Here is a 25,064-nt window from a genome sequence, read left to right as displayed (position 1 = left end):
AGTGTGTATGTGAGTGACTGTGTGTGTGTGTATGTGTGTATGTGTGAGAGTGTGAGAGAGTGTGTGAGAGTGTGTGAGAGTGTGTGAGTGTGTGTGTGAGTGTGTGTGTGTGTGAGTGTGTGTGTGAGTGTGTGTGTGAGTGTGTGTGTGAGTGTGTGTGAGTGTGTGTGTGAGTGTGTGTGTGAGTGTGTGTGTGTGTGAGTGTGTGTGTGAGTGTGTGTGTGAGTGTGTGTGTGTGCGTGAGTGTGTGTGAGTGAGCGTGAGTGTGTGTGTAAGGGACAGTCGGCATTAACAAGATAATTTCTGCAATGAAGTACAGCGTGTCTCTTTTTGCTAAGATGCAGTTAGATGATTCTTTATTTCTTACAGGCGGGATTTGACCCAGCGAAGGTTTTCTTAGCCAAGAAGAAGTACCTCAAAGCCGCAAAAAAGGAGGAACAAGAAAGAGACACCAGACGGCCGAGTAATCTCTGCAACAAGGTATGAACCAGTGTGATTGCACCAATAGGCAGCTGCCAAGCACCATCAAGTACACAAACGTCCAGATTTCTCGAACTGCCGGTGTGGCCAACTCTTTCCACACAAAAAAGAAAAACAGCTGCAAATGCGGGAAATACACAGCAGGCTCGTCAGGATCTAAACACAGGAAGCCGAGGTCTGAAGCTGATGAAGTTTTAACATCTTCAGGTCTTAGCTTCCTCCACTTTCTCAGAAGCAGGGGGAGTGCGGGGGGATGCCTGGTGGTCTGTCGGCATTGGGGGACAGTTCACAGCTAGACCCTTAGTCAGAATGCAGCACATGGAAAGTTTAGGCTCTCCCCGCCTCGGACTTTCTCTCCCCCGATCCCCCTCCCAACCACTTACCCGAGTGCCAGGTGCCGTTCCTTTGGTGCCCGGCAGATGCCTCCTACCACCCGACACTCTGCTCCCACCCACCGGCCAGCGGCTGCTGCCTCCCCACCAGGTTCGGGCGGGAGGCTGACGGGGTAACGCAGCACGCAGTTAAGGTCGGGGCGGTTTGCATGCTGGCTCAGTCCCCGCGTGCACAACCTCCTCCCCCCCTCCGAGTTAAAACCAGGGCTCAAGCATACTTCAAGCATACAGGCCTCGATCAGAACTCTCTCCACGGACCCTGAAGTAAGGAAACTACTAGGCACTTGGTCTAAGTATTAAACAAGACTTTAATCAACTGTTTTTCAACGTGGAGATCTAGTTGTGTCCTTCACTAGTTCCTGTTAAAAAATGTCCTGAGCAAGCTGGGCCCGTGCCCGAGTGTTTATACTCTCCCTGGACAGCGCCGCCAGCAGGCCGCTCAGTATTACTTCATAAGTCATTTCCACATGAATGTCAAGATTCATGTCAGACCCCACCTGATTGGTTGCGTTGCCGACATTCTTGTCCCAGGAGATGAATTTAAGACTTCCAGCGTGTCTTGCTTTTAATTTTGTGAGTGTTTACTTGTTTTAAGGACACAGACGATTTTATTTATCACACGTGGTTACTTTTTTCATTTACATCAAATCCATGCCACAAAATGATTATTAGTCTCAAGTCGAAAGAAAATAAACTGCGCCCGCATCTTTGCGACTCCCTGCTGGATGGGGTCTAGACCTCACTGGGTCTTCGGTGTAAGGTGCAAGGTGGGGCCCCCCTCTCTACAGGGAGTCAAGGTGGACTAATCCTGGATCCCTCGCGCACACCTCTGAGTCCTCATAGAGCAAGCAAATGGCGGATGGTTTTCTGTTCAACCTGTCACCTGGGAAGGTGTATATAAGGCAGAGCAGCCCACAACACAACTGCACAATTTAACAGATTTCTGATCAATCCATCTGCAGAACATTTTCGTGCTGATTAAGTGAGTGGCCAAAGATTGTGGCGGATGGAGTTCACTGTCGGCGAAGTGGGAGGTTATCCAAAATAACAACAGAAAATGCTGGAAACACTCAGCAGGCCAGGCAGCAACCGTGGAGAGAGAGTGAGTGGCCTGCTGAGTGTTTCCAGCATTTTCTGTTGTTATTTCAGATTTCCAGCATCCGCAGTATTTTGCTATTGTGTGGGAGGTTATCCACTTTCGACCCAAGAAAGATGAATCGGAGTATTTTTTAAATAGTGAGAAACTAGGAATTGTAGTGGACTAAAATTTGGGCGTCCAGGTGAATGGAGTTGAGGTACAGGTTAGCCATTGGCAAGTAATTTCCAATCGGAGGCTTCCTGCGTGCAGATGCCTCCTAGCGGAAAAAAATCTACGCTCTTACCCGAGGGCTCCCGAGGTCCGGACACTTCCCATCCTGGGCCTCTCCACAGTCGAAATGCGCAGGGCCCACGTATCCCAGAGGCGCAGGCGGGTTCGTAAGCGTCCCTGGGATCACATGGGCCAGGCCAGCCAATAGGAGAAGGGAATCCCCCATCATATTTTGACAGATAGACCCGTCAAAAGTATGAATGGAGATCGCCCCAAAAACACATCAAAACATTAAATAAATAAATGAACCATCAAGTTTTTAAAATGAGTTAAGTTACATTAAATTAAATATTTTAAACAAAAATTTAATTTTTTGAAAAAAGAATTAAAGTTTTTTACAGGGCTAAAAATAAACTTACCTTTTTAAAAAGTAATTTTTAATTATAAGTGAGTAAAAAAATTTTTTTTTTTACTTTTTTAAACTCTTACACTGGTAAAAGACGTAAGTCCAGGCGTAAGATTTCTAAGGGTTTTCAGTGGGCAGAGGTTCTGCAGAAAACGGAACTCTCCCCCTGCAGAGGCCCTTCTCCAGGGCAGGCGTCCGATTTGTCGAGAGCTGGTTTTCAGCGCATGCGCTTGGCGCGCCTGAAACCGGCATTTGCGATGTCCCTACGGGTGTGTACACAGCGCGTACACACCCGTAGGCATCGGAAAATACGGCCCATTATCTAATTGAATGGCGGAGCAGGCTCGAGGGGCTGAATGGCCTGCTCCTGCTCCTATGTTCTACGGTAGAGGCCGGTTGAACTGCAGAGTTCAACCTTTGCAAAGCAATTTCCCCTTTGCATCAATGCCAACTCCGTAGTGTTACTCAGTAATAACTGAACTTAGGGAAGTGATGGCATGTGTACAAGCATAGAGCACTGCTTTTCTTAATGATGCAGTGTGTGCAGTATAACTCAGGTCTGCTATCCCCTTCATCGCTGCTAATATGGACAAGTTTCTGGATGTATAAAGATGCTCTATATTTGTAAAAGTACACATTAACTGTTCGAAACTATCGCTCTCTCACCAATCTTTGTAACGAGTGCATAAGCACAGGAAAATAGAATGACATCGTCAAGCAGTGTTACTGGACTCTTAAAAACAAAACTGTCAACACAACGGAAATCTATCAGTGTCTGTGGAAAGAACAGATGAGTTTACAGTTCAAGTGTGCAAACCTTTGTGTAAGGATTGAAAAAATGAAACATGAACACACATTTTAATAAAATTAGAGCTGGAGGGGGAAAAACACGCAGAGAGGAAGTATCGGAACAAAGCTGTTGCCTGATGTAAACCCACCTCAGCCATCTAACAATTTCCTGTTTTCCTTTTAAGCCAGTTACAGGCCACTGATGCTTCCTGTATCGCGTTCTCCCCTCCCCCTCTTCCTCCCCTTTGTTCCGATTGTTCAATTAAAATATTTGCTCATCCTTAACTTTTTCAGTTCTGATGAAGGCCCGAAACTGATCTGTGCTCTCCACAGGCGCTGACTGGTCTGCTGTGTGTTGCTAGCATTTTCTTGGGGTTTTTTTTCGTTTCATTAAACTCTTCCTCCTTTTCCTTCTGTCTTTTACAGCAAGTGTCTTTACAGGAGCTGGTGAAAGAGGTGGAAGCTGAAACATCCATGGACTGTAATAATAACTCAGTGGATGACGCTCCTAGAATATCTTACATCACAGTCAACACTCCCAATGGGTTACACGAGAGAATGCAGAAATCCACACTAGACCTGGAGAATGCCGAGGATCCCATTAAACTTGCACATCCCATAATTGACATTCACACTCTTATCTTGGACATGAGCGGAGTCTGTTTTGTGGATCTTATGGGAATCAAAGTACTGGGAAAGGTAACTATTAACATTATTCAACTGAAATGCCAGCACTGTCGTATCCCATCACTGTCGCTCCCATATCTGCAGGAACCTCTGTGTTGGACAGGGAAGTTGACCAGTGTATGGATAAGGAAAAGAGAATAGGGCACCCAACAAGGAAACGGGAAAGGGTTAGAGAGAATGATAGGAAAAAGTGAAGGAAGAAATTCTAAAAATGTCATCAGCCTACAAAAATACGGAGTCGTTCTCAGAGAAAACGGAAGACATAAATGTAAGGGTTAATTCTATGATTGAAGGGAAGGTGGCTTAGAGAGAATCATAGCTATAATGTTGTAGACCTATCTCCGACCCTGCTTCCACTCTGACAACCCTGTCATTTTAGAGTCATAAGCCTAGAAATTCAGTGGTGCCCCGTTTGGGGCACCAGCCTCACCAGGGCGCTAAAAGTAGCGCCCCGGAAGTAGTCGCGGCCGCCCGCCGGAAATTGATTTTGCGCTCCCCAGAGGGAAGCACGGCGCTACTGGAGGCGCCCCGCATCCCTCTTGGGGCGCTGCAACTCAATATCACTGCGCAACGTGCCACAGCGCCACACGCTGCGGCACAGCGCGCTGCGGTACTGCAGGCCTTCCTCCCCTTCTTAAAGGGGAGGGGCCTGCTGCAGCATGATCGAAGATTGCGAGTGCCGGCAAAAGAGCCCGGCACTGAGGAGAAGTGCCGGGCTCTTGGAACACAGCCGGCACTCCGCGGGGGGGGGCTCAGGAGGCCGGGGACGGCAGCGCAGAGAGGTGCTGGCAGGCGGCCAGCAAAAAAAATGGCCGCCCTGCACCTCAGCGCCTCTACCGCCGCAGGTAGGCCCCCCTGAACCGGTCGCAAGTAGCGACCAGCGTTAAAGCAGGGGGCGCAACTAAATTTTGCGATCGGGGCGGTAGCGGGGCGCTGCACACACCGATGACGTCATCGGTAGCGGCGCAGCGCTAACGGCTAGCGCCACCATTAGCGTCCCGCTAAATTTAGCGGGAGGCGTGGCCAGTGGCTTCCAACCCACTTAGCGCCCTCTTAAGGCGCTAACGGGTGGCGCAGCCCACTGAATTTCTAGGCCATAGAGTTATACAGCACAGAAAGAGGCCTTTCGGCCCATCGTGTCCGCGCCGGCCATCAAGCCCTGTCTATTCTAATCCCATTTTCCAGCACTTGGTCCATAGCCTTGTATGCTATGGCGTTTCAAGTGCTCATCTAAATGCTTCTTGAATGTTGTGAGGGTTCCTGCCTCTACCACCCTTTCAGGCAGTGAGTTCCAGATTCCAACCACCCTATGGGTGAAAAAGTTTTTCCTCAAATCCCCTCTAAACCGCCTGCCCCTACCTTGAAACTATGCCCCCTGGTTATTGACCCCTCTACTAAGGGGAAAAGTTCCTTTCTATCTACCCTATCTATGCCCCTCATAATTTTGTACACCTCAATCAGGTCCCCCCTCAGCCTTCTCTGCTCGAAGGAAAACAACCCCAGCCTGTCCAGTCTCTCTTCATAGCTGAAGCGCTCTAGCCCAGGTAACATCCTGGTGAAACTCCTCTGCACCCTCTCCAATGCAATCACATCCCTCATATAGTGTGGCGACCAGAACTGCATACAGTATTCCAGCTGTGGCCTAACTAGCGTTTTGTACAGCTCCATCATAACCTCCCTGCTCTTATATTCTATGCCTCGGCTAATGAAGGCAAGTATCCCATATGCCTTTTTAACCACCTTATCTACCTGTCCTGCTGCCTTCAGGGATCTATGTACATGCACACCAAGGTCCCTCTTTTGTGTAGTATACGCACCAGTGGGATAATATTTAGGCCCCAAAATTCGTAGGAGCCTGCTCCACTGGCGTAGGTGTAGCAGAATGAAACCCGTGCCCGTCCTTGCCCAAAGTCAACCCTACTTGCAATAATGGGGTCATTTGCATGGCTGGAACGGATGGATCACACCTGCAAGTGCATTTCAGCAGTGCCCATGCCAATACACCCAAGAGTGGTCCACAGCCACCTTAGCCTCAGGTGGCCAAAGGCCTTTTCTGAGCTGAAGACAAAACTTAAATAACATTTCTTCAGCTCCTAGCGCAGCCATCGTGCCTTCAGGCTAAAGGTAGGTGATCCTTTCCTGGATTGCTTACGTTACTCTGGTAAAGGCCTCAATGGGACTCACGCCTGCTATCAGTGAGCATGAGTTGCATTGAGGCCTGTCAATGGGCGGAATTCCTGAAGAAACCTGGGAACTCCCAGATACGCCCCTTTAGTTGCATGATCTCATTTAAACGTAAAAAAATTCTTAGCGGGCTTGACAGGGTAGATGCTGAGAGGCTGTTTCCCCTGGCTGGAGAGTCTAGAACAGGAGGCATAGTCTCAGGATAAGGGGTGGGCCATTTAGGACTGAGATGAGCAGAAATTTATTCTAGAGGGTTGTGGATGCTCAGTCGTTGAGTATATTCAAGACGGAGATCGATAGATTTTTGGACACTAATTTAGTCAAAGGATATGGGGATAGGGTGGGAAAGTGGAGTTGATGTCGATGATCAGCCATGTTCTTATTGAATAACGCAGCTGGCTCGAGGGGCCATATGGCCTACTCCTGCTCCTATTTCTTATGTTCTTATGTTAATGTAAGGTGGGCAGAAAATCTGTCCATAGCCTCTCCCAATGGAATTTAATGATCCCGGAATCTGCCCCAAATTATTCCCCCCCACCTTCCCCCACCCCCCACCCCACTCCCCCCACCCCCATCCCCTGGCTAGGGAGCAACCTTCCTTTCTACCCTCTCTTAACCCCAGGAATCTTTCCAGACTTTTTTCTGGTTGTGTTCAGGAAAAAAACAGCATGAGGATAGAGGAAATTACAAAAAAAAATGGACACCGTGGTTGGTGCAGTGGAAAATGGCTTCTGTTGTGCTGCTTGTTGACATCTTCCACTAGAGGTTATTGACCAATGACAATGCTTCATGGAGAGCAGTGAAAACTATTTTCTCAGACAGACTGTCTATTTAGCAAATCATATTTATTGTGTTCTGGTGATCCCTTGCCAAATAAAAACATCCTGTAAGGCTTTTAAATTAATTCCATAGAGGTTTTCTTTAAAACAACAAACTTTAAAAATATAGAACTTTGAATGTAATATAAAAGGCAAACAGATGGTCATTTATATTGCGCTTTATCACATCTCAAAGTGCTTCGCATGCAACTAATTATTTTGATGTCCAGTGGCGTGTTATTTAGGCAAGCATAGCAGCCATTTTGTGCACAGCAAGACATCAGAAACAGCAATGCGGTTGAGATTGGTTGAGGGGGGGAATAAGTTGAAAAGACTAAATGGTAACACAAAATGTAAATGAAGCTGGGTGCCCAAAGCAAAAATCACTTCAACTTGTGCTTCGTGTGTTGACCTGTTTATTAGCTTTCTGGAGAATTTCCTCTTCTGATTTTTTTGTGGCCTTTTTTGTTTGCACAGATGTGTTCAAGCTACAAGAAGATTGGTGTAACTATTTATCTGGCCGGCATACGGGGTGAGATCATCAACAACTAAAATGTCATCAGTTAAAATGTTAATGAGGACGTAGCATTGATTAACATCTAGCAGGTTTGGTTTGTGGTCATCAAGGTGAGGATGTCCATGCTGGGGGATATTACATTTCCATTCTGAATATCCAGCATTGTTGTCAACCACTCCCGGTTGAGGTATAGCATGGTTAGATGTACCCTCTACTCTTGCCAGCGTCACCCACATCCTGAGAGCAAATTAAAAGAAGCCACATGCATCAATATGTTGTGCCAGTTTGACACTTCCTATCGTATAGCAGAAGGAAAGAAAGAACTTGCATTTCTACTGCACCTTTCATGACCACCAGACGTCCCAAAACGCTTTACAGCCAATGAAGTACTTTTTGAAGTGTAGCCTCTGTTGTAATGCGACAGCCAATTTGCACACAGCAAGCTCCCACAAACATCAATGTGATAATGACCAGATAATCTATTTTTTTAATGATGTTGATTGACAGATCAATATTGGCCAAGACACCAGGGAGATCTCCCTTGTTCTTCTTCGAAATAGTGCCATGGGATCTTTTATGTCCACCTGACAGAGCAGACGGGGGCTTCGGTTTAACGTCAAGTGGATGAAAATAGCTAAAGGTTATAATGCCAGCTTTCACCATACCTTGCAACGCAGATTTGAAATTTGTCCTCATCACGAAGCAGTCTGAAGCAATATAAACTCTGGTCAGTTAAAATAGAGTTGACCTGTTGAACACACAGGAAATAGTGGTCATTTTAACTTGTTTTAAAAAGCAGATGCTGCATACCCAATTGTGTCATATGATTTAATCATGGGCCAATCACAATATAAGAACCAAGTCTTATGACCATTAACTTGTTCAGTGACATGGCGTTTGACCTTTGACCCTTCCATGCCAATGGATTTATGATACGTTAGTGGTATTCAATTTGAAACTTGTTTCAACTCCTAAAAATTATATAATCGCAATAATCAAATCAAATCAAATCAACTTTTATTGTCATTGTTAGTGCACAAGTGCAGTACAACGAAATGTAGGCTTGCGGCTCCCGAGAGTGTACATCTAGATGAAGACATTCAAACATTCAACATACATTTGGCCTGCAATACATCAACACAAACATAACCATAATAAAGTTTACCACTTATCAGAGAGCAATTCAGCAATAAATGGCTCCTGCACTTTGATTAAACACCTTTGACCATAGTATTAGCCTGGGTGCATTTTATTGACTTCTTTATACCTTATATTAATTATTAAATATTGATAGTGGAATAATTATTATGTACTTATGCATTCTGTAGTAAATATAATGCATAAGTACATAATAATTATTCCACTATCAATATTTATTTAGTATTATAAGGTACAAACAAGGCAATACAATGCACCCAGGCTAATACTATGGTCGTTGTCATATGTGTCTTCATACTGTTCCCTTTGGGGAACTGTATGAAGTGGTGGAAGGATTTCTGGCCACGATCAACACTCCTTCCGTGACCGTAACCATCTTCGTACCAGCCATTAGGGTGGTTAGTCCTATGGCGGGAGGGTTTTACGGGCTCCCACAACCCATACAAGGCGGGGGGGGGGGCCACCCACACCCACGGACGCAAGTATCCTGCTGGATGTCAACCCAGAATTTAGAGCCGGAGCTCCGACTCCACTTGCCGGGAATATCTGGAGCGGGGTTCGAAACCCTATGCCTTCTGGCCCAGTGGCGGGGATGCTACCACTACGCCAAAGGCCCACTCCTAATACTATGGTCAAAGGTGTTTAATCAAAGTGCAATAATAATAAAACCGGATGGACCACCCGGCATCGACCTCAGCACCGGCCACGGACACGACAATGGCATACCCAGCTCAGCCCAGTCGACCCTGCAAAGTCCTCCTCATCAACATCTGGGGACTTGTGCCAACATTGGGAGAGCTGTCCCACAAACTAGTCAAGCAACAGCCTGACATAGTCACACTCACAGAACCATACCTTTCAGCCAATGTCCCAGACTCCTCCATCACCATCCCTGGGTATGTCCTGTCCCACCGGCAGGACAGACCCACCAGGGGTGGCGGCAAAATGGTATACAGTCGGGAAGGAGTGGCCCTGGGAGTCCTCAACATTGACTCCGGACCCCATGAAGTCTCACGGCTTCAGGTCAAGCATGGGCAAGGAAACCTCCTGCTGATTACCACCTACCGCCCTCCCTCAGCTGATGAATCAGTACTCCTCCATGTTGAATACCACTTGGAAGAAGCACTGAGAGTAGCAAGGGCACAGAATGTACTCTGGTTGGGGAATTCAATGTCCATCACCAAGAGTGGCTCGGTAGCACCACTACTGCCTGAGCTGGCCGAGTCCTGAAGGACATAACTGCCAGTCTGGGCCTGCGACAGGTGGTGAGAGAACCAGCACGAGGAAAAAACCTACTTGACCTCGTCCTCACCAATCTACCTGTCGCAGATGCATCTGTACATGACAGTATTGGTAGCAGTGACCACCGCACAGTCATTGTAGAGACGAAGTCCCGTCTTCACACTGAGGACACCCTCCATCATGTTGTGTGGCACTACCACCGTGCTAAATGGGATAGATTCAGACCAGATCTAGCAGCTCAAAACTGGGCATCCATGAGGCGCTGTGGGCCACAATTCCACCACAATCTGTAACCTCATGGCCCGCATATCCCTCATTCTACCATTACCATCAAGCCAGGGGACCAACCACGGGTTCAATGAGGAGTGCATGCCAGGAGCAGCACCAGGCGTACCTAAAAATTCGGTGCCAACCTGGGGAAGCTGCAACACAGGACTACATGCATGCTAAAAAGCAGAAACAGTATTCTATAGACAGAGCTAAGTGATCCCACAATCAATGGTTCAGATCAAAACTCTGCAGTCTTGCCACATCCAATCGTGAATACTGGTGGACCATTAAACAACTAACGGGAGGAGGAGGCTCCATGAGTATCCCCATCCTCAATGATGGTGGAGCCCAGCATGTGATTGCAAAAGTGAAAGCTGAAGCATTTGCAATCATCTTCAGCCAGAAGTGCCGAGTGGATGATCCATATCGGCCTCCTCCTGAGGTCCCCACCACCACAGAAGCCAGTCTTCAGCCAATTCGATTCACTCCACGTGATATCAAGAAATGGCTGAGCGCAATGGAAATAGCAAAGGCTATGGGCCCTGACAAGATCCCAGCTGTTGTGCTAAAGACTTGTGCTCCAGAACTAGCCGCACCTCTAGCCAAGCTGTTCCAGTACATCTACAACACTGGCATCTATCCGACAATGTGGAAAACTGCCCAGGTATGTCCTGTCCACAAAAAGTAGGACAAATCCAATCCGGCCAATTACCGCCCCATCAGTCTACTCTCAATCATCAACAAAGTGATGGAAGGTGTCATCGACAGTGCTATCAAGCAGCACTTACTCACCAATAACCTGCTCACTGATGCCTAGTTTGGGTTCTGCCAGGACCACTCGGCTCCGGACCTTATTACAGCCTTGGTCCAAACATGGACAAAAGAGTTGAATTCCAGAGGTGAGTTGCCCTTGACATCAAAGCAGCATTTGACCAAGTGTGGCATGAAGGAGCCCTAGTAAAACTGAAGTCAATGGGAATCAGGGGATAACCCTCCACTGGCTGGAGTCATACCTAGCACAAAGGAAGATGGTTGTTGTGGTTGGAGCTCAATCATCACAGCCCCAGGACATCGCTGCAGGAGTTCCTCAGGGCAGTGTCCTAGGCCCAACCATCTTCAGCTGCTTCTTCAATGACCTTCCTTCCATCATAAGGTCAGAAGTGGGGATGTTCGCTGATGACTGCACAGTGTTCAGTGCCATTCACAACTCCTCAGATAATGAAGTAGTCCATGCCCACATGCAGCAAGACCTGGAAGACATTCAGGTTTGGACTGATAAGTGGTAAGTAACATTTGCGCCACACAAGTGCCAGGCAATGACTATCTCCAACAAGCAAGCGTCTAACCACCGCCCCTTGGCATTTAACGGCATTACTATCGCCAAATCCCCCACCATCAATATCCTGGGGGTCACCATTGACCAGAAACTTAACTGGACCAGCCACATAAATACTGTGGCAACAAGAGCTGGTCAGAGGCTACGTATTCTGCAGCGAGTGTCTCACCTCCTGACTCCCCAAAGCCTTTCCACTATCGACAAGGCACAAGTCAGGAGTGTGATGGAATACTCTCCACTTGCCTGAATGAGTGCAGCTCCAACAACACTCAAGAGGCTCAACCCCATCCAGGACAAACCAGCCATTTGATTGGCACCCCATCCACCACCTTAAACTTCATTCCCTGCACCACCGGCATACCGTGGCTGCAGTGTGTACCAACTACAAGATGCACTGCAGCAACTCACCAAGGCTTCTTTGGCAGCACCTCCCAAACCTGCAACCTCTTCCACCTAGAAGGACAAGTCAGCAGGTGCATGGGAACACCAACACCTCCAAGTTCCCCTCCAAGTCACACAGCATCCTGACTTGGAAGTATATCGCCGATCCTTCATCGTCGCTGGGTCAAGATCCTGGAACTCCCTCCCTAACAGCACTGTGGGAGTACCCTCACCACACAGACTGCGGCGGTTCAAGAAGGTGGCTCACCACCACCTTCTCGAGGGCAATTAGGGATGGGCAATAAATGCTGGCCTTGCCAGCAATGCCCACATCCCATGAAGGAATTTTAAAAAATTTCCCATTTGGAAAAAATTTGCTTGTGAGCAACCTCTTGGTCCAGTTTCAGGAGCATCAAATGCTTGTGGCTAGAGCCCTTGGTGAAGTAGGTTTTGGGAATCGAGCCTCTCGGTGGGTTAAATCATTGCTGGCTGCAAGTGATCTATGTCAATTCAATCCAGTAAGAAAAAGTTCACATCAGAATTGTATTGGTCATTCCTGTTAGTTACGTTGTCACCGCTCCTGAAGTGGGCAATGGAAATGCCACACTGCTACAGTAGAGTTGAAACAAGAATTAAGGCGCATTGCTTTGTAGAGCAGCAAGACTTACACTGCCTCTAGGCAGCGTTATACCTAACCCTGGAGTGCTTCATGCTGACGTAATCTTCCGTGCCCTGACATCCCATATCTTTGACTTGCACAAAAATAAAATAGCTTTTTAAAAGCCTGTGTACTTGTAGGGTGAGGCTGATTGTCTCTGTGTTTAGATCTGTATCTGTAATTACTTGGATCATCATGGCTTTTACATTGTATTTACAGCACAGAAACAGGCCATTCCAACTGGACCATGTCGGTGTTTATGCTCCACATGAGCCTCCTCCCACCCTTCTTCATCTAACCCCATCAACATATCCTTCTATTGCTTTCTCCCTCACGTGCTTATCTAGCTTCCTCATAAATGCACCTATGCAAGTCACCTCAACTATTCCTTGTGGTAGCGAGTTCCACATTCTAACCCCTCTCTGGGTAAAGAAGCTTCTCCTGAATTCCCTATTGGATTTATTATATTATATTTATGGCTCCTAGTTCTGGTCTCCCCTGTATGTTGAAACATCTTCTCTACGCCTACCCTATCAAACATGTTCATAATCTTAAAGACCTGATAGAGGTCACCTCCTGGTCCCACCATTTCTAGAGAAAAGAGCCCCAGCCTGTTCAATCTTTCAATATCTTTCAAAGATCTTTCAATCTTTGGTCATGGCTGTTTGCCATTGTGAAGTGGGTTCTTCTCACTGGGCAGTGAAATCAGTAATTGAAGAGGCAACTGTCAACTTTATTTCCTAGTTCATTCATTAAGAACAGTCAATTCTTAAAAGCTACGGGTATAATCACTAAAAACAACATGGCAATAGGGGGCCAATGAAGGACAGAGCTGCGAATATTATGCTGTTCCTGAGGATGTTCATGCCGCAATTCATTCCATTATCATGTTAGCATCACCTGGGCTGCAGGCTTTTGCAGTAACTGAGAACCTGCTTTTTAAATGATCAATTGATTCTTGATGATTTTGACGACATGTCGATTTGCTTGAATCCTTCTCCTGTTACATAGACAACGAGAATACAGTAACAAAAGAAGCTGAGTAGCTGAGAAGCACAATACCCTATCATTTCACAACTCTGTCGACTTAGGTGTAGGGCCTGTGGAACTGCCTGACAAAAATGACTGATCGGGGCTCATTCATCGAAACTCAGTCAATCTGTTCTCCTGTAGCCTGAACTAAATTTGACTCACCTCCAAATTTCTCGCCAGCCGAATTGAAAATCCCACCATTTAAAAGTGGATTCGAAATTCACCTGAGCTTTTAGTTTAGTTCCGCTCTACCACAACTGAACCAGCAACATAGAATCATAGAAAAGTACAGCACAGAAGGAGGCCATTCGGCCCATCGTGCCTGCCCCGGCTCTTTGAACAAGTGACCCAATTAATCTCACTCCCCTGCCCTTTCCTCATAGCCCTGCAAATTGTTCCCCTAAATTAGGTCTGATTAATATTGCTGATTGTCAGTCACCCCAACTTTCCATGGCCTGGCTCTGATAGAAATACTTCTCATCACCTCGGCCAGTTGGCATTACTAGGCCCAGTCACCTTGGTGATTAATCGTGGCGTGGTACCTGCCACTGAAAAGATAGCAGTATCACTCGCCACAAACACTCCCCACAAACTTGTGCTGCCAGAGTGCGTAAATAAGGAAAAGATAGGAACTGAAGTAGATTCTTTTGAAGGCGGGAGACCTTTTCTGAGGGATTCATTGCACTGCCTTTGAAAATGGTCATGATGTCCAGTTATAATTGTGTGTGTGTGTGTTTTTTTTTAAAACTTTCGTACAACAGATCAAGTGTATGAAGACATCGAGACTGGCGGAATGTTTGACGTGGGTGAGCTGGAGCGCAGTTGTCTCTTCCTCTCCGTGCACGATGCTGTCCTGTACACGTTGGCCAAGGCGAGTGAAAACAGGCAGGATGCAGCCAAGGAAAAAGTAAGCAAACTTTTTTTATTTAAGAACCCTAATTTACTTTTTAAAAATATGAAAGAACACTTTGATCCTTGCGCCGGAGTGAACAGATTATAATGGTTACTCGTAACAAAGTCACAACTAATTCAATCCAGTGGATCAGCTAATGCCTCAAACAGCAAGAGCTAAATTCAGTGGATTCAGTTTATGTTCCTCTTACAATTAGATTACTGTCTTAAATTCACCAGGTATTTATTGCCACTTATCTGCCTCAGATAATCCCAATTGAGTTGGAGGGGTTGTCTTATGAGGAACGGTTGAGCAGGTTGGGCCTATACTTATTGGGAGTTTAGAAGAATGAGAGGTGATCTTATTGAAACATATAAGATTCTGAAGGGGTTTGACAGGGTAGATACTGAGAGGATGTTTCCCCTCGTGGGGGAATCTAGAACTAGGGGGCATAGTTTCAGAATAAGGGGTCGACCATTTAAATCGGAAGTGAGGAGGAATTTCTTCTCTCAGGTGCTCGTGAATCTTTGGAATTCTTTACCCCAGAGAGCTATGGAAGCTGGGTCATTGAATATCTTCAAGGCGGAGATAGACAGATTTTTGAAAAACAGGGGAGTCAAGGGATATGGGGATCGGGCGGGAAAGTGGAGTTGAGGTCAAAGATCAGCCATGATCTTATTGAATGGTGGAGTAGGCTCGAGGGGCCGAATGGCCGACTCCTGTTCCTATTTCTTATGTTCTTATGTAATTGTTTCCCTTTGTACCTTTACTTTGTAAAGATTTTGGCCTAGAAATTCGGTTGGCTTTGCGCCCAGTTTTCGCCCAAAGAGGGCTTTTGCGCCACTTGCTAAACTTCCCCCGATATTCAGCGGTGCGGTAATGGCAGCGTTAGCCAGTAGCGCTGCGCCGCCACCGATGACGTCATCGGTGTGCGCAGTGCCCCGCTACCGCCCCGCTACCGGCCCGACCGCCATATTGAGTTGCGGCCGCCTCTTCCGCGGCGGCCGCAAACAGCGACCAGAAAACGGGGCCTACCTGATGCGGTAGTGGGGCAAGTTAAGGCGGATGTGCGGCCGGCCGCTTTTTCGGCGGCCGCCTGCCCGCATCTCCTTCCCCGGCCTCCTCCACCCCACCCCCGCGGCATTGCCGGCTGTTTTCCGGGAGCCCGGCACTTCTCCGTGGTGCCGGGCTCATTTGCTGGCACTAGCGAGCGGCGATCGCGCTGTTGCAGGCACTTCCCCCTTAAGAGAGGGAGGAAGGCCTGCAGTACCGCAGCCTGCCGCTTAGCGCGCCGATATTCAGTTTCAGCGCCCCAAGCGGGGGCGCCGAAACCCTTGATTTGCGGCCGGCTTCGACTTGGGGCGCTGAAAGTGACTATCCGGCGGGCGCAAGTGGCTCCGCGCGCAGCGGTAATTTCTGGGCGCAAGCGAGCTGGCCGCCCCAAAGTCAATTTCTAGCCCTTTATTTTTAGAACTGTTTATGGAGCAGAATCTAGCACCAGATTACACAGAGTAAACAATATTGCAATTTTTTGTTTTGCTAAAGTATAAAGTCAATCAGCATGGTGTGAATATGAGCAAGTTCTTTGTAAAGGGCTATGGATGGAACTGGTCTGTGCAGGTCTTGATTATAGATCTGGAAGGTCGAGGGGACTAAACGGGTTTCTCGTTCCTACTCAGTGAGACACTGTCAAAGCTCTGGGACCAGACCACCTGCCTGTCCTCCTGGCTGAGAGTTTTGGTGTGTGGTGTACAAGGGTCTGGAGAGGATAGAAAATTAAAAAAAATCAGGAGAGACCAAGGAAGAAAGTAACAGAAATCAGATGGAAGAATGTTAACTAAAATTAGCAATAATCAACAAAATAACTTCAAAACTAATTAAAAAAGACAAAGGTTAAGAAATGAACTGAAAATGCTTCCACTGTTTAATTAAAATATAAAGCTGAACAACTTATGTCAAGTACAAATATATCCATTACCGAACCTAAAATTCCAATACACTGAGCAGTGTTTGATAACATTAAAATAATACCAGACTCAGAGAGGAATAAATAAACTTTATTGTGTTGTGAATGGAATTGAACATTCTGACACATTATTCTGGAGTTCACAACTACACAATGTCATTGAAATTATCTCATCTAATGACACTAAACAAATAGTACACAGCTGTGTATTTCACACAGTGCAACAGTGCAGAGCAAACATTACAAACGGTATGTGTTTGGAAATCTAACCCTTAGATTACATCAATGACCTGAACTCAGGCACTCAATGAAAAGTGGTGAAATGTTTGTGGATGACCGCACACTAGGGTGGGGAGGGGGGACAAAGAGAGTTCAAGTCAAGCGAGGGAGCCAGGGACCTACAAATGGAGTCAGATAAAACATGTAAATGGGCAGAACAATTCTACTACAGAAGCAAAATACTGTGGATGCTGGAAATCTGAAATAAAAACAGAAAATGCTGGAAATACTCAGCAGGTCAGGCAGCACCTGTGGAGAGAGAAACAGAGTTACTGGCCCAGATATTCCAATCCCTACGGGTGGGTAGGCGCCGTGTACCCACCCGTAGGGACATCGGAAATGCCGGTTTCAGGCATGCACAGCGCATGCGCTGAAAACCGGCATTTCCGATCTGTCAAGAATGGTCTTGACAGATCCTCCGACTGCCCTGGAGAAGGGCCTCAGCGAGCGGAGAGTTCCGCTTTTTGGAGACCCTCCGCCCGCAGAAAACCCTTACAATTCTTACAGGCGTAAGGCCTGCTTTTACCAGGATAAGAGTTGAAAAAAGTTTTTTAAAAAGTCACTGATTTATCATTTTAAAATACTTTTAAAAAGGTAAGTTTATTTTTAGCCCCGTAAAAAGCTTTAATTATTTTTTTCAAAAAATTAAATTTTTGTTTAAAATACTTAGGGGGAAAAATTCAGTTGGTAGCGCCTTAAGAGGGCGCTAAGTGGGGCGCAAACCAACTAGCGCCCGGGCGCGGCGATATCTGCACCTCTCGCGAAATTGACCGGACATTTTGCGGCGATGCTAAACACTACCACCCGATCTCCTGTGCCGGCAGATCGTGACGTTAGTCGCATGCGCAACGCTCTGGTAGCGTCCTGGACTGGAAATTGAGTGGCGCCCCCTGCCTTAACGCCTGCCGCTAGCAACGACAGGTTGAGGGGAGCGTTTTGCAGTCGGGAAGGAACTGGGGGAGCGCTATTTAAAGGCGACCGCTTCCTGCCTTTTTCTGTTGGTGACATTTTTGCACCATGCATTCTGAGAGAGAGAGAGAGAGAGACTTCTGGAGAGATTCAACGCAGTGTGAAGGAGTTTTGGGTACTGAGCAGCACTTTGCAGGTTCATTTTGATTTGCCCTTGTATCTATTTAGAAGAGACTGTGGGGGCTGCACTCTGAGCTCTTTCCCTGGGTCTCTCAATTGTTCTTTCCAGCAGATTTGATGTACAGGTCTCTCCAGGCCGAGACTCAAGGCTGCAATGAACAGGATGTAGATGGAGACCAAGATAAACCCTCCCCTTTAAGATAAAAACAGAAAATGCTGGAGATGTCAGCAGGTCAAGCAGCATCTGTGAAGAGAGAAACAGAGTTAACATTTCAGGTCGATGACCATTCATCAGAACGCCCCTTTAAGAATTGGCTGGTGCCAGTGTGTCTGTGTTCCATTGCTGACTGACATCACATGAGCTTCGCCAGCGCTCTGAGGTAGCGCCTCGCTCCTCGGCCTTTGCGCCTTAAGACAGGTGTGAAGTGCCTGATTTAGCGCTCCAATCACCTCCAGGGGTGATAAAAGCCAAGTTTGCAGTCGGAGACAATAATTAGCGCCAGGCGCTAATCTTTGCGCCCGGCCGATAATTGCGCCCCAAATGGAGCGATACCGAATTTCTCCCCCTTAATTTGTTGTAATTTCAAGTCATTTTAAAAATGCGACAATAAGGCAAGTATATTGGCAATAAAAACAGAAAATGCTGGAAACGCTCAGCAGGTCAGGCAGCATCTGTGGAGAGAGAAACAGAGAGTTACCGTTTCAGGTCGATGACCTTTTGTCAGAACTGGAAAAAGTTAGAGATGTAACAGGTTTTAAGCAAGTGCAGAGGCAAGGAAAGGGGGGAGGGGAGGAAAGAATGAAAGGGAAGGTCTGTGATAAGGTGAAAGGCAGGAGAGATTCAATAAGAAAAGGTATGATTGTACAAGGTAAAGGGAGATGGTAATTGGACAAGCAAAGAAACAAAAACTGGGTCTAGAAAGGTGTAAATGGGAATAGCAGAATCATCAACAGCAGAGAGCCGGCACGGGCTCGACAGGCCGAATGGCCTCCTTCTGTGCTGTAACCATTCTACGATTCCATGCTGCCATCCAAAAAGATGTGTATTGGCAAATTAGCACAGTACCAGTTAGAGGAGGTTCTGCTAAAACTGAACAGTGTTCTGACAGGGCTCGTGCACCTTGAGAGCTGTGTCCAGTTTTGCTCACCAAGAAACAAGAGAACGAATCAAGCCCTGGAGGCAATGGAGAGAAGAGTCATGAGACTGAAGCCCAGTGTCAGAAGACTGAGCCATAATGGTAAATTAGAGTAATTGAGGCTCTTTAGTCTTGAAAGCAGGCAACTAAGATATTAAATAGTACAGAAAAGCACTACTTCAAAGAAAACCAAGCTGGTAGGACAAGATAGCATAGCCTCAAATTGCCGACTGACAACTTGAGGACTGCGGTCAGGAAGAATTTCATTGCACAAAGAATAATTAATAAGGAATAATTAGACTTCCAGCAACAATAGGGGAGCTGAAAGTCTTCATTCAAGAACCTATTGGATGATGCTATGCTAGCATTGTAGCTCATAAGAGCTAAGATGGCCTCCCTCATCCGTATGCATCTTGTGAACCCAGATATAAGGTTACAGGATCTGCGTTTTAGCTCGTTATCATGTTATGTTTTGTAGTATGCGATATGCACTGTAGCACAAGCTGTATAATACAAAGTTTAACTCAAAAGAGCAATTTTTTCCAAAATCTCTGACACTGTTTGATACAATATTAATTTGAGAAAAGTTAGTAAAATCCATAAAGAAAAGTTTGTTGAGTTTAGAGTAAAATGCAGTTGAATTTCTGTCTAAACTATTGCTGACTCCAAAGTTAACTATATTAGGAAATAATTTCAAACCATTATTTCCAGAGTAATAAATACTGATATTGGTTAATACTGATATTTAAGAAAGGAGATAGAACATGTCCAGGGAATTATGGACCAGTCAGCTTAACATCAGTGGTAGGAAAAATAATGGAATCCCTACTAAAGGAGAGAATAGAAGAACATCTAGAAACCAAAAATATAGTAATGATGAATAGTCAGCATGGATTTCAAAAGGGAAAGTCTTACTTGACCAACCTCATTGAATTTTTTGAAGAGGTAGCAGAGAGAGTAGACAATGGTAATGCAGTAGAAGTAATTTATCTAGATTTTCAAAAGGTCTTCGATAAGGTCAGAGAATGCGGAGTCAGGGGACAAGTAGCAGAGTGGATAGCTAGCTGGCTTCAGGACAGAAAGCAGAGAGTGGGAGTAAAGGGTAGCTATTCACAGTGGCAGAAGGTGGGTAGTGGTGTTCCACAAGGATCAGTGCTGGGACCACTGCTGTTCACAATTTACATTAACGATTTAGACTTTGGAATCAAAAACACAATTTCTAAATTTGCGGATGACACCAAATTGGGGGGAGATAGTCAATACTGAGGAGGACTGCAACAAATTAAAGGAGGACATTAATAAACTTGCAGAATGGGCATATAATTGGCAAATGAAGTTCAACACAGATAAATGTGAGGTATTACATTTTGGTAGGAAGAAGAGGGAGGTCACTTATTACTTGGAGGGTGCGAGTCTAGGTGGGGTAGAGGAACAAAGGGATCTTGGAGTACAAATACACAAATCACTAAAAGTTGTGACACAGGTTAGCAAGGCCATAAAAAAAGCAAACCAAGCACTAGGGTTTATTTCTAGAGGTATAGAATTGAAAAGTAGGGAAGTTATGCTAAACCTGTATCAAACCTTGGTTAGACCACACTTGGAGTACTGTGTACAGTTCTGGTCACCATATTATAAAAAGGATATAGAGGCACTGGAGAGGGTGCAGAGAAGATTTACAAGAATGATACCAGAAATGCGAGGGTATACATATCAGGAAAGGATGAACAGGCTGGGTCTCTTTTCTCTTGAAAAAAGAAGGCTGAGGGGTGACCTAATAGAGGTCTTTAAAATTATGAGATGTTTTGATAGAGTGGATACAGAGAGAATGTTTCCACTTGTGGGGATGAGCATATCTAGAGGCCATCAATATAAGATAGTCACCAAGAAATCCAATAGGAAATTCAGAAGAAACGTCTTTACCCAGAGAGTGCTGAGAATGTGGAACTCGCTACCACACGGAGTGGTTGAAGCGAATAGTATGGATGCATTTAAGGGAGAAACATATGAGGGAGAAGGGAATAAAGGGTTATGCTGATAGATTTAGCTGAGGAATGACGGGAGGAGGCTCGAGTGGAGCATAAACGCCGGCACGGACTGGTTGGGCCGAATGGCCTGTTTCTGTGCCGTGTATCCTATGTAATCCCATGAACCGATCGTGGATCGTGAGCAGTACCAACACAAGCTTCTAAACTGGACCACTGCCTACTGGTGAAAGGCAGAATAACAAGTTCATGTTTACGACCCCTATGCTAAATAAGTGCAATTGGATTGATCACACATATTTGCATTGAATCTCCACTAACCAGTATTAGACTGATTCAGAAGAAAGTTTATGGCACCTTTCATAACCTCGGGTATCACAAAGCCACTGAATTACTTTTGAAGTGCAGTCAATGTTACGATGCACATGGCATGTAATATGCCACCTTGGATAGGGATTGACTGCTGCAATCATTCTCTTCAGTAAATATATTTTCAACGTGTTGCAAAATAATAATTAGCCTAAGCCAGAATTTCAAGGCCCAAATGGCAGTCTCCAATGGCAGTGGCACTCCCAACTACAGCCACTCCAGATCACCTGATGGGGCATTTGCCCTGCAGCGTTCTGCTGCCCGCGTGTTTGCGGAGAGAGGAACGCACCCATAAATCGAGATTTTTTTTGAAAAAAACTTCAAATGCTGGCGATGTGAAATGAAAACAAAAAAACGTTGGAATTGCTCAGCAGATCCGTCAACATCTGAAAAAAGAAAACCCCCAGATCCTTGTCCTGCCTTTTTCCAGCACTTTTCCCGTTTTTGATGCATAATTCGATCAGTCAGACATTGCTTTAATCGCACATGACGGACTCAGCAGGGGCCTAAAACAGGGAAGGAAATTCGGGGGGCAGATTCCGCCCCGTCCCCCGAGCGATGTTTTCGGCCAGCCAGTGGAGAATGCCAACTGACCGCCTTACAGTCCCAACAGAAGGACCTGGTCCACATTGAGGAGTTGATCTCATTAACATACAACTGGTGGGCTGCGGGCGGGAAATGTCTGTCGCGGGGCAGCCCACCGGCATGATATTGGCCAGTCTCTGGGCCCGTGAAAAGGTTGGTCCAGAGAGGGAGGTAGTCTCGCTCTCGGGGGCGGGGGGGGGTGTGCGGTGGGGGGAGGGGTTGGTGGAACGTCGTACAGCAGTGGCCCAGGTTGTTTTTAATGGAGCCCGGAAGGAGCACTCTTGATCCTCTCGGTCTCATACAAATAACTTAAAACTTACCTTGGCTCAGTGGGTAGCACTCTCGCCGTCTAAGTCAAGAAGGCTGTGGGTTCAGAGTCCCACTCCAGGGACTTGAGCACATATTCCAGGCTCACAGTGCTGAGGGAGTGCTGCACTGTCGGAGGTGCCGTCTTTCGGATGAGACGTTAAACCGAGGCCCCGTTTGCTCTCTCAGGTGGATGTAAAAGATCCCATGGCTACTATTTCGAAGAAGAGCAGGGGAGTTATCCCCAATGTCCTGGCCAATATTGATCCCTCAATCAACATCACTAAAACAGATTATCTGATCATCATCACGTTACTGTTTGTGGGAGCTTGCTGTGTAAAAAATGGCTGCCATGTTTCCCACATCACAACAGTGCACAAAAGTACTTCATTGGCTGTAAAGCGCTTGGAGACGTCCTGAGGTCGTGAAAGGTGCTATATAAATGCGAGTTATTTCTTTCTTCTGGGCACCAGTTGAAAATGTGTGGACCGTGCTCTGCCCAGTACTGTCCTAAAATGGCAATGGGGTCTGAGTATGTCATAGGATGCTGATTTGCATATTTAAAGGGGCCTACTGCTTGGCTGAGGCAAGCACACCAGCCACCCTTGATAACATGGCGTCGGCCACACCGTCAGTGGGAGCGGAGTGATAGGTCATATTTCCCCCCCCCCCCTTACCCGGGGGCCTCCCACCCCTTTTCCACCAGGTGGAAAGTATAAATAAAGGAAGCAAAAGTAATTGAAGCAAAAAAATAACGCATTGTGTTTCTGGAATACTGCTCCTTCTGTTTGATGTTGAAGTGCCATGCTGTGTACACTTGTACATTTCTGATAATTTATACTGCCCTTCTGACCCAACCACTCTTGAGTGGTACCGGCCTCTTATCAGGTAGCTGAAGTAATATTTGCCAGATTATGGGTGTCAAGGTGAAATCATTAACAAATATATATATAACAGTCCAAGGGAAGGGTAAATGTAAGTCAGAATACTATAGCAAAGGTTTTACAGAATTTTTCATAGAATTAATGTAAAATTCCATATGTAGATATCAAACACAAGTCAGCAACAGCATTTTGTATTTATATAGCGCCTTTAACATAGTAAAACATCCCAAGGCACTTCACAAGAGCGTAATCAAGACAAAAACTGACACTGAACCAAAGAAGGAGACATTAGGACGGGTGACCAAAAGGTTGATCAGAGGTAGGTTCTAAGGCGTGTCTTAAAGGAAGGGAGAGAGACGTAGAGGTTTAGGGAGGGAATTCCAGACTTTGGGCCTAGAGAGCTGAAGGCACAGTGGGGGTGAAGGAATTCGGGATGTACAAAAGGCCAGAATTGGAGGAACGCAGAGTTCTGAGAGGGTTATAGGGCTGCAGGAGGTTACAGAGATAGAGAGGGGTGAGGTCATGGAGGGACTTGAACATACGTCTGGCTTTACAAAGCTCTGGCTAATCTATATACTGCTGCAGAACAGTAGAGCACTTTCAAACCCGCAGCTTAATGGAAATTAGTGTTGGACTAAACATTTACATTTATTGCACTTCTATTGGAAACTCTGAAGGTAAATGAGGCAACGTTAGTGCCTCTGGTTTTAGGGAGACCCACGTTAGGAGATGTTTTTCTCCTGCGCTGCCAATGGCAAACATAAATAGCCACGGTAGGTAGCGCTGGCCACTCATTTGTGATGGCAGAGAGTGTGCTAAGGTGGCATAATGAATTCTGCATTGTTGACCTGTGCAGACTTCCCCCAAAATTGTAGAAAGTGTCATGGTCAAAAAAACCGTGAGCAGTTTCTCCATTGCTTACAGGGCTCTGGAGCCTCTGCCTTGAGGCAGTTGGAGAGGATTCCACAGCACCAGCAGCCTCAGCACATTGTTTATCTGAGGAAGGATGTTCTTGCCATGGAGGGAGTGCAGTGGAGATTCACCAGGCTGATACCTGGGATGGCAGGAATGACGTATGAGGAGAGATTGGGTCGATTGGGCTTGTATTCGTTAAAGTTTAGAAGAATGAGAGGGGATCTCATTGAAACTTATAAAATTCTAACAGGACTAGACAGACTAGATGCAGGAAGGATGTTCCCGATGGCGGGGGAGTCCAGAACCAGGGGTCGCAGTCTAAGGATAAGGGGTAAGCCATTTAGGACAGAGATGAGGAGGAATTTCTTCACCCAGAGAGTGGTGAACCTGTGGAATTCTCTACCACAGAAGGCAGTTGAGGCCAATTCATTAAATATATTCAAGAAGGAGTTAGATATATTTCTTAAGGCTAAAGGGATCAAGGGATATGGGGAGAAAGCAGGGACAGGGTACTGAATTTGGATGATCAGCCATGATCTCATTAAATGGCGGAACAGGCTCGAGGGGCCGAATGGCCTACTCCTGCTCCTATCTTCTATGTTTCTATGTTTCTAACCATGTCAAGTAGGAGTTGTACAACATAATTCAGCCCACGCGTCTACTTAGCTACCTCCAACAAACTGTCTTAACCAAATGTAATTAAACTGTTAGTCGTAATGTTTCACCAGCAATTTTAAAGGTTCTTCCCTTTTGATATTCTCTAGGATTCCGGGGCTGCAGCGATCTATATGAATGAGGACATGTCAAGTGACGAAAATGATAACGATCAGGATTTGGAACAGGTAAGAAATGTTGAAGCCAGCGGCACCCGACGATTGTGTACTGTCAATCTCTCCGTTCCCCAAGGTAGAAAAAAGCAACTGGTCCTACCGTACCTTCCTCCTGATCCCTACAACCGCTCCCACCCCCAACACTGACCATTTATACTCTGACATGAATCAG

At 46.2% G+C, this 25,064-nt stretch overlaps 1 protein-coding gene across 1 annotated transcript in view; it reads left to right on the top strand.

Annotated features, from left to right (window-relative positions):
• Positions 1–25,064, top strand: part of LOC147105089 (solute carrier family 26 member 9-like) — a 93,510-nt gene that overhangs the window by 59,376 nt on the left and 9,070 nt on the right. Inside the window, exons 15-19 of the mRNA XM_086011741.1 lie at positions 370–480; positions 3,803–4,075; positions 7,543–7,597; positions 14,421–14,566; positions 24,827–24,904. Coding sequence (XP_085867867.1) covers positions 370–480; positions 3,803–4,075; positions 7,543–7,597; positions 14,421–14,566; positions 24,827–24,904 — 663 coding nt within the window. The remainder of the gene's footprint in view (positions 1–369; positions 481–3,802; positions 4,076–7,542; positions 7,598–14,420; positions 14,567–24,826; positions 24,905–25,064) is intronic.

Source organism: Somniosus microcephalus, chromosome 18, assembly GCF_052327205.1.
Source record: "Somniosus microcephalus isolate GS21.2 chromosome 18, FLI_Smic_1.0, whole genome shotgun sequence".
Taxonomy (NCBI): Eukaryota; Metazoa; Chordata; class Chondrichthyes; order Squaliformes; family Somniosidae; genus Somniosus; species Somniosus microcephalus.
The sequence above is the reverse complement of the archived record's forward strand: the minus strand, read 5'-3'. Positions and strand labels throughout refer to the sequence as shown.